Raw genomic sequence first — 15,379 nt, 5'->3', positions numbered from 1 at the left:
AATCTAGTTGTCATGATTCCTCTGCTTTCATGCAGTCATAAGCACATAGTCTGTTTATGGGAGCAGTCTCTCCTGCCAATCTTGGTATGGATCTTCTCTGCTTCTCATCCTATTAAAGTAGTAAACCTTCACCACCGCATTGCCACACATTTCTCTCTAGTTATATAATAGTAGAAAAGCAAAGCATTGGCACTCATTTAACAAAGATGTGCTGGTGGGATTGCAACTCTGCAATTCTCACTCAAAGGCCACGTTGGCCAGGAATTTCGGGAATTGCAGTCCCAACACTTTGGGAGAATGCCCAGTTTTGCTTAACCTAAAGTTTACCCCCAGATCTGCAGAGAAAGACAGACTTTCACTGAACATGTTATAGAGTGTTTGTGTCGGGCATCAAATGTCTCTGTGGTCTCTGATGGAATATGTGGGGAATCTCAGATGCACAAAAAGAGAGTGATGGGGTATGTTTCAGAAATTGCTTTGAGTTCAGCAGACAGAAATGCTGTGCAGAAATGCTGCGTGGCTCTTCAAAGTACCCCGCTATGAATGCAGCTGAAAACTACATAGGATCTTAGAGATCAGTAGAATCAGTTAAAACATATTCTGATATAATAGGGATGAATAACATCTACAACTCCCTGGCATCTATAAAACCTCAAAATTAAATATACTTTTTGAATTAAAGTAAAATGGCTAAAATCTTACAAGCTTTCCAAATCTCATGATAGTTCATGTTCTCACTTGAAAATGTGGGGATGAGATTACCAAAATCTTACATGATTTAAATCACAGAGAGAGAGAGAGAGATTTGTACAATACAGACTCCCACCCCCCAGCCTCCTCCCACCGCACAGCAATCATGTGATTTTGTTGCACGGCTGTCAAAAAGATTGTTAAGTCCCTGTTGTATAAGGAGCAGCCAGATCTAAATAAGTTCAATTTGAAGCAAATACTGGAATGTAAGAAGTTTTTCCTATTATACAGCAATTCTTCTCCCCACCCATTTAATGTAACCTATATGAATTTTCCATGGATGACTTGAATGTGTACATGGATGATTTGTGTGTACTGGTGTACACTTCTTCTAGCATTAATGTTGCCCAATTAGGAACTAGAATGGAAATTAAAGTTCTCAGCTTTCCAGATCAATTTAGGGTTTGTTCCTTTCAATTGGTTGTTAGGGCTGGGAGAGGAAGAAGTCCCCAAAGCCTACATGGGATTTCTTGCCCAGTATCTCTGGAGTACAACATAAATCCACAGTGTGAAGATAATGGTGAGAAAGTAGACTTGCTAAATTCTAATCTGTGAAAGAGTATAATGTTCCCAGATGGGCACCACATTGTTGAGCTGGGCAGGGAGAAAAAAAGTGACATGCATAGCATAGACTTGATAGGCTGCACTGATTCCAGACAGTGGTCTTGGCTGTCTTTGCTCAGGGTAGGTTAAAGTGCCCCCTCTGCCTTAGTTCCAGCAACTGAAAGTTGTAAGAAAGGCTCCTGCATCCCAAAAAGGAGAACCAGAGCCATGAATGGGTGAGACATAGAGAGGCCACTCCTGTGTTTCTGAAGAAGAAAGACATTCTGTTGCATCATAAACAAACCTTGACACCCTTAAGAAGCCCTCTGAAAGATGTGGCAGATGTGTTCATTGAGCAACATTGTTTCTTTCTTAGTCTCTTAGCTACTGGAAATAAAATAGAATTGCTAGGAGACACCCCCTCCCCCCTAAAAAAAGCCTCACTGGAAGCCAAAAAAGAGAGAGGGCACCAAAACTTTGTAAAAGTACACATCATTAAAGAGAAATTTGGCTACCTCTTTACATCTCTCTTTCCTTTTTCCTCTCTTGTATATAAAAAGCATGGCTTCCATTACATTTAATAGTCTCCTTTTAACTTGGTCCTTGGCACTAGACTCTAGCATGGCCACAGCCAAGGGATTAATGAGCAGGGCTGATTCCCAGTAGACCTGGAACTGAAACTGGCCCGAACAAAGATAACACAGATCAAGGAGGGAATACGAGCTCTTGGCAGCACCGTGCCAAGCATGATGTGCCTCTTGTTAACACGGCCAGAGCTGGCAGCTGCACAGAACTGCTTTAGCTTCAGGGTCTGAGAATGGAAAAGTAGTATATTCTCCTCTAGAAATTTTGGCTATATCTCACAACCAGGAGGTCACAACTTGGAGTATGTGTACTGTAAAGGCTTACAGTATGAGAGTAAGCATTGCTGTACTTACTTCAGACTTGATTTAATGAAATAAAGTTTTGAGTTTGGCAATACGACCCACTCTTACACTTCCAGAGGGGGGTCAGGAATGGAAGTGTGTGTATGTGTGGGCCTGAGTGCATCTACCTTTTATAACAATTGCATCTATGACGACAATATAATGCCTGCACAACTCTGTACATTCAGTGGGGCATTTTAGTTTTTAAGTCAAATTTACCTTGAGAGCAGAACACCTCTCCCTGTCACACACCTTTGTACTGTGTGTGTCACAAGCCATTTTTGAAAGTCAGGAGTCTTGGCATTTTGATGATAGATTTAACCAGTTGAGAGGGACTTCAGAATTCATTTAGTTTAACTCCCACCTCAGTGAAGGGGATATATATAAGTAAAACAACCCTGTCAGATGGCCATTTTAAGCTTTTGTTTAAAAACCACTAGGAAAGGAAGGCAGTCCATTAAACTGTTGAGTACTTCCTCACTATTAGTAAGTTTCTTAATATTTAGCCAAAATCTGCTTCTTTTTAAATTCCCATTATTCTTAGTACTGCCCTCAGGAACAGTATGGTAGTGTAGTATATGTCTGCTGTAATTTCAGCTATTTAAAAGCTCTTCTCGTGTTTCCCTTAATTTTCTGTTCTCTAGGCTAAACATATCTCCCTCTTTCAGCCTTTCTTTATATGTCATTTCTTGTTGGATAATATCTGGGTGTACTTTTAGAATCTCTATAATCTATAGCCATAGAGTTCTAGGCTATTTGTGCAGGGGATTTTTAGTTTGGGGGGCGGGATTCTGTGGTCATTAATGACTCCGAAGTTGCTTTCTAGGGGTGTACAGAAATGTTTCAAATTAGAAATGCTCCATTGTTTTGAGTTCAAAGTGGCTTGTTCCAACCATCCAAGAACTCAAAATACTTCCAAAACGGACAGAATAATCTATCTTGAACTTGAAACAGGATGATTTAATTTGAAATATTATGCATGCCCTCTACTGCTTTCTAATTCATTATCTAATACATCTCAGATACTTCTGATAGATTCCCCTACTTCCATTTTTAAAGGACAAGTTAATACTGCTCATGGTTACAGAGGATCTATCTATCTATCTATCTATCTATCTATCTATCTATCTATCTATCTATCTATCTATCTATTTATTTATTTGGTAGTATGCTGTCTCAGATTCTAAATCAACAAGAGATCCCATTTGGGTTTCTTGTGGACAGAAAGGGGAAAGACTTGTCACTCTCATTTTTGTTTTGTTTTTTGTTTTTATGGTTTTATAGTTTATTATTTTATACTTAGTAGTTTTATTGTTATGAGCCACCCAGAGTTGTGTTTAGGATGGGCAGTCATACAAATATTTTAAATAAATAAATAAATTCTCACCACTATGTATGACTGAGCCCCGTCTTCTGATTTTCAATTAGAGTAGAGGATAAGCTGCACGCTTTTTAGAAAGGCTTCAGAAGCCCTAATTCCATCAAGAGATAGATCCTTGATTGCTTATATGGTTTGAGTTTCTGGATAGGTGGAATTCTGGAACTGGATCACTCTTGCCTCTGGCAGTTATCATCATTGGATCTATAAACTGGACACATCCATTGCCAGCTTGGCCTTTCATTTTCCTTGGATTATTCCCATGCTGTGTATACAAATTGCATTTGAAGTACTCAAGATTTTTCAAATGCAAATTGCCATGTAGTATGGAGAGTTGTTATTCAAGAAACAGTGCCAAGTCCCATCCAAGCCCAGAATTAACATAGTCCTTTGAATTGTGGGCAGCTACTTTCTAAAACTGATAAGAATCCTGGAAAATTTAAGAAAAGATCCCTTATTCAGAAGGGTATGTATGTGTTTATTTTTCTTTCTGTGCTTTGCAGGAATTTGTAGAACTCTGCATAAAATCAACAGTAGTTTTTCTCTTTTAACAAGCTAAACATCGTCTTTTGCTGTTGTTTCCCCAGAGGCAACATCAAGGTCATTCCCACTGCTCCAAGATGCCCTGCAGGACCAAGCAAATTTGAATGATTGGGACCTCAGACAAGGCCACTGCCTGACTCTGAAAGAAAGTTTATCCAAACAGATGGGGAAAATGTTTAAAACAAATATGTTTACAGGACACCATGCCTTGCCAGGATCTTACTCAGCACGACAGCTTGCATCAAGGATTCCACAAGCTCAGCTCAGTAGCAATTGCTTTCTCCAAAAGAGTTTGAGCTCCAGCTTGAATGAAAAGTGCCTTTGGACAGGAACTCCTCTCTCCAAGCAGGTTTCCCGTGTGACTGGAGACATTCATTCTGGGATGATAAGCCAAGCAGAGAAGGGTTGGAGATCTCTTTCTACTGCCAAATTTCTTGGTGCCTCTGATTGTTTAACCCACATTGACCGAGAAGGCCGGGCATCAATGGTAGATGTTGGAGGGAAGCCAGACTCCAAAAGGATTGCAGTGGCTAGTGCCATAGTCCTTCTGGGTACAAAGGCATTTGATTTGGTGCAGCAGAACCAAATAAAAAAAGGTGATGTGCTGGCCGTGGCCCAGATAGCTGGAATCCAGGGAGCCAAGCTAACAAGCCAGCTCATTCCCCTGTGCCATAACGTCCCACTGAATCTGGTTGAGGTTGCTCTTAGTCTGGATGCAGAAAAACATGCTGTTGTCATTCGGGCTCTTTGCCACACCCATGGAAAAACTGGGGTGGAGATGGAAGCTTTGATGGCTGCCAGTCTTGCTGCTTTGACAGTGTATGATATGTGCAAAGCAGTAAGCCATGACATAATCATTGAAGATGTAAAACTCCTCAGCAAGCAAGGAGGCCAAAGGGGTGACTTTAAGCGAGACTGATTCCAAACTAAAAGTTTTTAATCATGAGATCAACGTACATTATCTCCTGGATACAGCTTTAGTGGCATCATCTTCAGTATTAGGAACCAGGATTCTGACCATTAACCTTGCTAAATCATAACCTGACTTGTTTGTCTTGTTTTGGCTGTATAACATAGCTCAAGTCTACTTGTTGGCCTGCCTTTTTCCATATAGCAACTGTCCTTTTTGCCTCTCACACTGCTTCGATTTGCAGTAGTTGCTAAAGGTACTTGTGGTTAGCACTTTATTCTGATTTTGTACAAGTTTATGATTTTCAGTGTTCACGGTATTCCATCTCCTTTCAACGGCACTAAAATATTCACACAGCAGGATTTCAATATGAATCTCCTGTTTAAGAATATTCAGATCCAGAATTCTCAGATGAATTATGAGTTACCATATGGTATCCTAACACTGGAAAATATAAACTGTGAGTCACCTTGATCACTCCCAACTTAGATCAAAGATGATTTTGAATAGTGAGAATAATTTCAATTTGTCTTTAAAAATGAAAGGTAAATGTTTGTTGGTTGGAAGTAGCTGCAAACTATATACTGTCAAAAGTATAGATTCCCAATAGTGCTAAGCACAATTCCTTGCACAATTAACCTTGTCTTCTGGCAGCAAATTTATGTCTTTTTTTTTTTTTTGGCTTTGAGTCAGACTTGACTCCTGATGAGTACAGGGACTAATCCATGCAGTTTTGTAGGCAACATATTTGGAAGTGGTTCACCATTGCTTTCTTCCTAGGGCTGGCGGTTGTTTAATTTTCTTCTAATCTTCTAGTCTTCCAGATTCTTTCATCAAAATTATTTTTCAAAGCTCATAGACTTCTTTCTCTTCTCTAAGGAAAAAAAAATGACATTTTCTGTAAGGATACCCAGTACTGAAATCACCACAATAACTTTCTACCCAAAAAAAAAAAAAAATCCATCCTATCCATAGTGCTTCAGTAGGCTCCACTGGATGGAAGGGTGGTGATCTCAAATCTCCTGTGGCTCTCCTGCCTCCTGCTCTTGGAATAGTGGCTTGTTCATTCTTGCTACCATCTATCTTTTAGGGAAAAACTGGCATCTTCCTGCCTAACCCCAGTGTGTAGGAGAGATAAGGTTCTTGTATACTGTTACTTTCTGGCAATGACTAGGTAAAAGTGAGAAAAAAACTACTGTACTGCTCCCTCCTGGTGATAGAGTGTAGAAACATGTGACTAAGAGTATCATCTTTCCTTTGGAGATAAACCAATCTTACAATGTATAGACAAACATTATTTTAAAAAAGAAAGATAACATTGCATAAAAACGTTTAGCTTTAAATATTGAATGCAGGTAATCTGTGTTGGAAAAGATAAATTACAGTGTTGTTCTAATGCAGTATCCAGCAACTGCAGAAGAATGTAATAAGGAGAGGATCCAATGGAACATATAAAAGTAAATGTATAGATTCCAAGAAATAATAAGATGGCTTGCTGAAATAAGTTTAAGCTGGTTTTAAAAGGTCAACAGCACAGGTTTCCTGAAAGATTGGTTTGAAATGAGAGAAAAATACAATATCCTTAAATTATTCAGAGACATAGAAAGGATTGCAACATACATAAAATAGATTAAACTTTGCAAAGTTCTAGGTAAGCATTTGTTAAACTTTTCTAGCGAATAGATGGTGCTTGAATCAGATTCCTTTTTTGGAAATGCCTTTCTTCCTGGAAATTTCCCTTTAATTGGAGGCTGGAGGAAAATGTTGATAGTTCTATCACCTCCAGCTCAGCACATCATCTTCCTTTTTTCTCCCAGAGTTCTTCCTGCAGCTTCCCCAAAGTATAAAGCCGCCACCGCTCCTGGAGAGAGAGGGTCTAGAGCGAACCTCCCTTTGGCCTGTGCGCAGAAGCCCATGCCCAAGAGAAAATGTGCCCTGGGTATGTCTAAGCCTGACTGGCACGAGGGGCTGGAAAACTGTGAATGTCAGGCTTGATGCCTTTCTTTTGTAATGCAATAAATAACCAACCAACCCTAAAACCCTGGATGTTCAAGCCCATTGTATCCCTCACATTAAGATTGAAGCGGGTGTAATTCTCTATAAGTAATGCACTGGGACTGAAACAAGTATGACAAAGGATTCTAACTAAGTTTCTTACCACAGATGCATTTTTATTTTCTTGTCCATTTTTTTCCTGCCTAAGAAACTTTCAGATGCAATAGCCTTTAGATACCAAGCGAAGCATTTTAATTCTGAGTGTTATTACTTTAAAACTCATTAACAGTATTTTAAATGAAAGTGGTATCTGTTCTTGCTCTCCTACACATGCTGTGCTTGAGGCTCACTTTTGCTAACACTTCTTCAAGCCTCCCCCCACTGTACGTGCTCAGCATGCATTTGCATAGTGAATAATCCTTCAAGGAAACAGAAAAAGAACTTACCCAGCTTTTCTCAAGCCAATTGGAGTTTATGCAGAATCATTATCCTTTTACATAATAACACTCAGAAGCCAGTTTCAAGGAGAGATCATTTGGACTATCTGAACTGAGAGGCCAGGGCGTTAATAGAATATTGAAATAACAGTGGCACCAAAAGACAGTTCTGTATAACCCCACTAAATGTTGGAATTTCTTAGCATTACAGCTGACTTTCAAACAGGTGTTTTTACGTAACTTATAAATCAAAGGAAGCAGACGGTGGTCAATTGTTTGTACTATACAGTAATTTATTATATGGTATTAAATCAAAAGCAAATTTAAAACAAATCAAATGCTGCACATGAGGTGATATTTGGAACCGAACCATTTTCAGACAGATGTGATAAAACCTGCTCGGTGCATGAGCAGCCCGGGCAAAAGCTTGCTTGTTCATCTGCTGCACTGCGTTGCACTTTAATCAAGTCCAAAAGGCAATCATAAAGAAGCCGTGCCTACATTTTGCTTATTGTGCTTAAAGGATAATAATTAGAAAGCAACTCCTTTCCACCTTTTTTATAAATCAGAATAATTATCACCTTGGAATTGAGGGGAATGATTTATGAAGGTAAATAGGCCCGGAGTGGTACCAACCACTCTAGCCTGTTCTTCATTGCTCCAGCTAGAATAAAATTCTCCCACTGGGAATGTGGCTAATAACTCTCATATAAACAAACCTAAGGGCAGACTGGTCTGTCTGCTCAAAAGAGATGGTGTTCTTCCCAATACACCAAAAGTGCATAGGAGAAAAGCCCGAATGTAACAGCTGTGAATTACCTTTAAATAGGTCCAGTATTTGGAAGCATAGTTGCTTATTGCCACTGTTGTCTTAATAAATCTAAGCCAAGGTCAGAGAGAATTTCACCTTCACTGTTCATCTCCAGTGCTGATTGCCACTAGAGAGATTGGACAGTACAGGTAGTCCTTGAGTTACAACCATTGTGCATTGCAAGAACGGGGCGTGCTAATTGGAGGACGGCACGAGCAGCCTGGGAAGAAGGCCTGGCATGGCTAGCAGCTCCCTTACATAGGGCCAGATTGGGAGCACCTCATCAGCAGTGGAAGGAAGACAGCTAAGGTCAGCTGGGTGCAACAGGGCCTGCAGAGTGCAGGACAGTGGGGGCTTTGGTGTGCTGTGGCACTGGGATGGTTGGCTGTGGTGTGGGGCTTCTGGTGGCCGTCCTTGGCGGTGGCAGCAGCGCTGGGGCTGAAGTTGAGGCCCAAGGGTGGTGGCAGCCAGCTGATACTGCTGAAGGCCCCAGGCCTCTACTTCAGCCCAAGTGTCGCTGTTGCCACTGAAGAGCGTCATTGTGCAGGAGAGCCAAAAGGGCAGAGATGGGGGAGAGATTGGTGGGGGGAGTTCAAGAGGAGGCAGTCCCCTACCTTACCAAGGCTCAGGGATGACTTGGAGCAGGGTGAGTCCTCATCTAATGACTGGTGGGATTCGGTTAATGATGGCAACAGAGAGTACCAGGATTGCCGTTGCTAAGTGTTGCAGTCACATGATCCGCCTAATGACCACATTGCTTAGCGATGGAAATTCTAGTCCTAATTACTGCTGTTACCCAGGGACTGCCTGTAATGCAATGTCAGAAGTTTTTAAATGGAGCCAGTTAGTTAACACTTCAGCAGCAATCTCAAGATTGAGAGTTGGCTCCCCATCCTGCTCATTGGCATATTTAGAACCATGGTCTTTCCATACAGCTGTGAAGATGGGACAATCTTGATGTGTCTAATCTCATGGAAAGAAAATCTGGTGAGCATTCACCAGAATAAGGAAGGATTCTCTCTACAGCAGAAATTACTTAATCCCAAATGCATTGGTTGCCTTCTGTCTGATTATTAAAAGTTTTGTAAGATTTCTTTTGCTGCAGTAACTCAGATGCCATGACGGACATTGGTTCGGTTCAGTTTCATATTTGTGAAAGGCCTTAAAAAAGCCCCCCCCCCCTTTTTTTAATTCCAGAAATCATAGTCAAACCATTGTTTATGTCTCCACACACACTTCTGTCAGTTTCTTGATTTGGAAGTCATCAACAGAGGACATAGGCTGGGGAGAGACATTTAAAATGAACATATTCTAGTTTGAAATGTCATCCCTTCCTTGCCTTTTGATTTTTAGATTGTATTGCAAATGCCTTACAAGAGAGAACAAACTTTAGGGAACAATGCCCCAAGCTTGGGAAAAAGGAGAATGAAAAGGATACAGCCCATGGGACTGGAATTAGGGGAGACATTTGTAGGATGCAGTTTGCTTTTTCCTGCAGCTAGAATTTTCAAGCTCTTTCCAAATAAAAACAGTTACAGTAGGTGTCCATTCCCCAATAGTTTATGTAGCTCATATTTACACCAAACAGTATTCCAGCATTAAATTCTCCTTACTTAAGTTTATCTGTTCTAATGTGTGTAAACATAAGATCAGTTATATTATTTAGCAAGAGCAACAATTCAAGTTTGTACTAGCCGTCTTGACGAGAGGGCCTTAATCACATGCTGATTGCTGTGGTTGCTCCTTGTTTCTTCAATTGCAGGGGTTAGTTATATGACGCCATTCGATGGAGCCTACTGACCGCCAACAGACTTTTTTCTAAATGACCATAATTTGAGAGATGCATATGCTTGTGTAGTATCTCACAATATTTTGGCCAGTTGAAATATTTTGTTTTAAAATTAATTTTAATATTCATATTTTGGCTCTTAGGACATCATATAAAATTGTGATGGTGTTCCTGCAGCCTGAAAAGATTACTGACCCCAGCTCTGGATGCCTTTTGCTCCTTTTAATGCATGTTTCTGTGCATCTGGGTAATTTTAGCTGCAAGATTTTAGCTTTAACCTGAATGTGACTGTGATTTTTTTTTTAATTTGTTCTCCAAGTTTCAGTTCTGTGTGAGGACAGAAAACAGAAAATGGTTAATAGACAAAGAAAGATCCAATGTATATTCCTTGTTATTCCATCTGACTTTATGAATTGAATGAAGCAAGTGATGATTTGCCCTTATCACAGAAGTGAAATGAATCATTGCTGCTTCACACCCCTATATATTTTTCCTACATGTTCCGTATATGGCGGAAAGTAATGACACATTTTTCTATAAGTGCACTTGATAACAAGCATGGGGAAATGTATAAGTATGAAGGAGATCATTAGATTTCGGTTCCTTCCTGTGGTGCCAGAGAACGTCAAGTGTCCTGAGATCACTGAATCTTTTAGAAGTGTCTGGTGACATGAGAAATTGTTCTGCACACATTCCTGTGATATGAATGAGATAAACAAGAATGCAACTGTTGGAAAGATGTTTTACATGGTTCCTTTGCAGCAGTACCATGTTCCAGCATTGCAGAAAGATGGTCTGCCTTAGGGGTGTCCAGGCACTGTTAAAATCTTAATATGTTTTACCTTGCTTGATTATTGTACTTTCAGCCATTAAGTCTGTAATTTAATATAAGCAGCACAGGAGAGGTGATATTTAAACTAAAAAAGTACCTTTTCTGGACTGTGGTTTTTCATTCATAAATGTGGTAACCTAATGTTTTCTAAAAGGGCTTCAGAATTAACTTTATTTCATTAAAAGAAAGTTCAGAACTAATATTGATTCAGTATACGTTGTGCTGGTTTCTGAAAAATCTGTGCACTAAGTGATAACAGGGTATTTAGATAGGCTGGTTTTTAAAAATTATAAATTGCCTGTGGGTGAATAGATTAGGTTTCCTTCTTGTGGTTTTGGGAAGGTAATCCTAAAGTTCTCTTTTTCTTGCATATATTCAAACAGAGTTGCTAAAGATGTATTTTGATGCTTTCATTAAATGTCAATATAATTCTTGGATATACGCACAAATTGGTATGATTTCTGGGTAATGAAAAGTTTATAGACATTTGCTGAGGTTGTACTGAGAATGTTGTATTTTTTAAAAAAATAAATAACACTTGCAAACGGTGGAAGGGCACGTGGATTTATTTACTAGGATATGCACTCTGCAGTAGGAATGGTGTCAGCAGGGGAGAATTCTCAAATTTCACAATATTCCAATTTGCTGTATAAAATCAGGCAAAATATTAAATTGAAGAAGGGAGTTAATGATGCGGTGTATGAAAAGTGAACTAACGATCAGTGAGTTAAAATATTGGGTTAGAGGAGATAATGTCAAAGTAAGTTTGGCTGACAAGTAAAAAAGAAGTAGCTGCTTTTGGAATAAAAGAAGACCCCAAGAACCATAGAAGAAGAAACAGCAAAGTGCAATTCTATTTGTATAAGAAATTTTAAAATGCCTATCCTTTTGGATGCTTATTTTAGGAAACGTTGAAATAGGAAGCATGTTAGTGCATTTTAGGGAAGGGGAAAGGCATTGGTAAATCTGTATTTCTTTAATTACAACAAGAGGAATGGCCTAAAAAATCTTTTCAGTGAAATCAAAATTTTAATATTACAAAATCTATAAATACTTTCATTTGACTTTGTCTATATCCATGTGAATTACTTGGAAATGTATTTTTCCCTGTTCTACTCCTGTGGCTAATAGAGAAGGAGGAACAACAGAAGGAGCCCCCCACCCCCACCCCCCTGGGTCCACAAGAATAGATGGGTCAATGGTGTTAAAATTCCAAGGTTTCCTAATAAAATCATGAGATGGAAACTATTTTAGACTGATGTTGGTATTGTTGATGGAACACTAGGACAGCTACTAGAAGTTTTTTAAAGAAGATATACTGTAGATGTTTCTCTCTGCTACTGTTGATTCAAAGCTAGTAGGAGGCCTACTGCTTCCTTGTGCCTTTTATATAATGCAGTGTTTCTCAACCTTCGCAACTTTTAAGATGTCTGGACTTCAACTCCCAGAATTGCTGCTGCTGCTACAGTAGCTAGGCCTCTTTCATCCCTCTTTACAGAACTCTGGGCTGATGTCATTTGCTTGAGGAAAGCAAATGCCTTCCCCTCAAAAGTTAAGCTTTAGTAATCTCTGCTTCCGCAGCCAAGTCATGGTACTGAAGAGAAATATTGTAAGTTATATCTGTGTGTGGCATTGACTGCTGGCGGAAATCAGCACTGGAAGGAAAATTGTAGGGCATCCTTCACAGAGTCTAAGTAATAAACAGTTGAGTAGAGGTGATAACTCTTGCTGCCCACAAAGTCTCATGTCTCCTATTGAGGCCGGCAATTCAGGAGACACTCCATATTGTCCAAATTTAATTTCACTTGTGGTCAGTGGAAAAGGCAAAATGCTGCCAGAGCCTCCATGCTTTTGGGTTCACAGAGAATTTATGCAATGCTCAGTTACTATTATTGGCAGAAAAGGCCAGAGTCAGGGCAAAGCATACAATAGTTGCAGTTTGATGTGGTGGGTGAAGCCAGCAGAAGAAAGATTGGGTTAAAAAATGGGATGAATTAGATGGGGAGCTGTGAGGATAAAAAATCCAGAAAAAAAAAATATCCCATATGTTCAGTTCCAGCAAGGTGGAATTACTGGGTTTGGAAGATAATTGAGGTTCTTTTGTTCTGGATTGGGTCATATTCCCCTGTGCAGAAGAGTGCATAATCTGAGATTCTTCCTAGGTCCCAGCTGCTGACTGAGGAGCAAGTGACAGCTGTGTTCAGGAGGCCCAATGCACAATTCCATCTTGTGTGCCAGTTGCATCTAATTCTGGCTTGGCAAGCACTTCTCTCAGTTGTGTATGCCCTAATCACCTCTCAGTCAGGCTGTTGCCATACACTCTACATGGGGCTGCCCTCGAATTCCACTTAGAAGCTACAGCTGGCCCAGAATACACTGGCTCAAACATTTATAGGCATGCTTCACACATGTAACACCAATACTTTGAGAGCTCCACTGGTAACCAGTTAGCCTTTTGATACAATTCAACATGCTGTTTGTCATCTTTAAAGCCCTATGTTTCTCAGGACCAGAGTATTGCTGAGACTGTCTACTCCCAGGGGCATCTGCCTATCCAATAAAATCTGGAAGGGAGGGCTTCCTCTGGGCCTCCACACCTAGGGAACCCCACACCTAGGGCTCTCTTTGTAACTGCCCCCCTTTAGTGGACAGATTTTCCCCCATTTCAGCCCCCAACCTTGTTATGGTTTAGGAAAGCCATTAAGATGGGCCTGTTTGAGAAGACATTTGGGGTGGATATGAGCAGACAGGTCTAAAACAGGGTTGTATTTTCTGATTTGTTTAGATTGTTGCTCCTGGTGTGGTATTAGATAAGTGGATTTATTTTGTTACACTTTTTGGTTTTAATCTCTGTTACTGTAACTGAGAGTGCAAGCTGCTTAGAGTTGTGTATGACTGAAGCAGCATCTAAGCCTAAATAAGAAATTGAGTAAGTAAATGCATGATCATCTTAGAATGCTGCCAACTCCTCCATTCTAAGTCTCCTTTCTCCCCCATGGTCACATGACCCCAACCAGAGCATTTGCAGCCTGCCCTGTCCTTCCTAATTCACACATACACACAAATACCTACAAACAACATGAGACGAAAGTAGAATCTCTCTCTCACAGACACACACACAGAATACGTATGCACCTCTGTGGTTAATCCCTAGGGAGAAAGTGTATGTGAGTGCTTATAAACACCTACACACGGATGCAACACATTACTTCATTACACAGATGAAAATAGAGATGGCTCCTATTTTCACTGCTGGTAACAGGGTTGGGAACTATCCAAGAAGCCAGGCTCTGCTATCTTGTTTAAACTCTGAAATACTGTTTTGTCACTCTCCTAACCCTCCTTCATAACCAAATGTTAACCCAATTAACATTTTTCAGGTTGGCCACAGTGTCCCAAACAGATTAGAATTCCACTCTAAGAGAACTCAGATCTTCCTTCATTGGTTCAAAGGATATAAAGTTGAGTAATTTTTGCTTCGTTTGCCTGTTTAGTTTTGATTACAATATCAGATATTGATAGGGAATGCTGTTTGTTATCTCTATGGGAGCAAGAATGGTTGTGCCTACTGTGTTGCACTCAGTCCATATCCAATTCAGATGTGAAACTCACTGAGTGGCTGGCCCAAGGTTGCTGTTACTCAATCTAATCTTATTTATTTCACTGGGTTATTATGAAGATAAATGGAGCTGGGAGCTATTCACTCTCCCCCAAGTTCTTTGGAGAGAAGCTCATGTTATGTTGTAATTAATACACAACCAAGTAGGTGAAATGTCAGTCTAGGTTTTAGAGCTATTTGACGTGATATTGCATTTCTCTTCCTCTGAATATAGTGTAGTTCCTAAATGGCTGATTGGAAATGGGTGGTTTGGATGAGGACTGCCAGGCTGATGCTCAACCCAAATATGGCAAAGTTGTTGAGAGCAGATGTCCAAATAGCTGGTGCAAGGCATTTAACCTGGTCAAGGTGAACATCACAGTCCTCCTAAAGGAATAGAGTTTGCAAGATGGGTGTGGGGGTAGATTCTGGATCTCATTCTAGTGATGTGATCAGGAGTTCTAGATTCCCCCATCAATTCTGCAGAGCCTGTAATGGTTTCATAAGAGCAAAGACATAACCACAGTAATATGCAATGTTGCTATGTCTATTACTGTAATAAACTACACCCTCCAAATAGCATTCAAAGGTTTTTACAAAATGTTCCTCTAGTCTTTCAGTGACATTTCTTATTTCTCTGTACTAAAATATTGATATCTTGCCAATGAATATTCAGAAATTTTCTACACTCATTTAGTAAGTGTGCAAAGGAGAGAGTTCAGCAGCTCCTGCTGCCTTAAGCCATTATGGCTAACACTCATCCTGGCAAGGAACAATGGGAGTCAAACACATCTGGAGACCACTAGTTAGGGAAGACTACTGAGGGCCAATTTGTTTGGAAAGAAGTCTTTCACATCTCCCACCCCT

General features: G+C 40.0%; 1 protein-coding gene across 3 annotated transcripts in view; it reads left to right on the top strand.

Annotated features, from left to right (window-relative positions):
* MOCS1 (molybdenum cofactor synthesis 1) overlaps nt 1–11,462 on the top strand; it is a 43,782-nt gene extending 32,320 nt beyond the window's left edge. For 2 of the 3 annotated variants that reach the window (XM_088145532.1, XM_088145537.1), the window contains exon 11: nt 4,185–11,462. In XM_088145532.1, the coding sequence (XP_088001658.1) occupies nt 4,185–5,059 (875 nt within the window). In that variant the 3' untranslated portion in view covers nt 5,060–11,462. The remainder of the gene's footprint in view (nt 1–4,184) is intronic. The other variant, XM_088145544.1, reaches the window with a different exon arrangement.
* The last annotated feature ends 3,917 nt before the right edge of the window (nt 11,463–15,379 follow it).

This window comes from Python bivittatus, unplaced genomic scaffold (genome assembly GCF_059951505.1).
Source record: "Python bivittatus isolate LINGU-HERP-01145 unplaced genomic scaffold, Pbiv_v1 ctg000020_np1212, whole genome shotgun sequence".
Taxonomy (NCBI): Eukaryota; Metazoa; Chordata; class Lepidosauria; order Squamata; family Pythonidae; genus Python; species Python bivittatus.
Note: the sequence above shows the minus strand (reverse complement) of the source record. Positions and strands in the feature narration are given on the sequence as shown.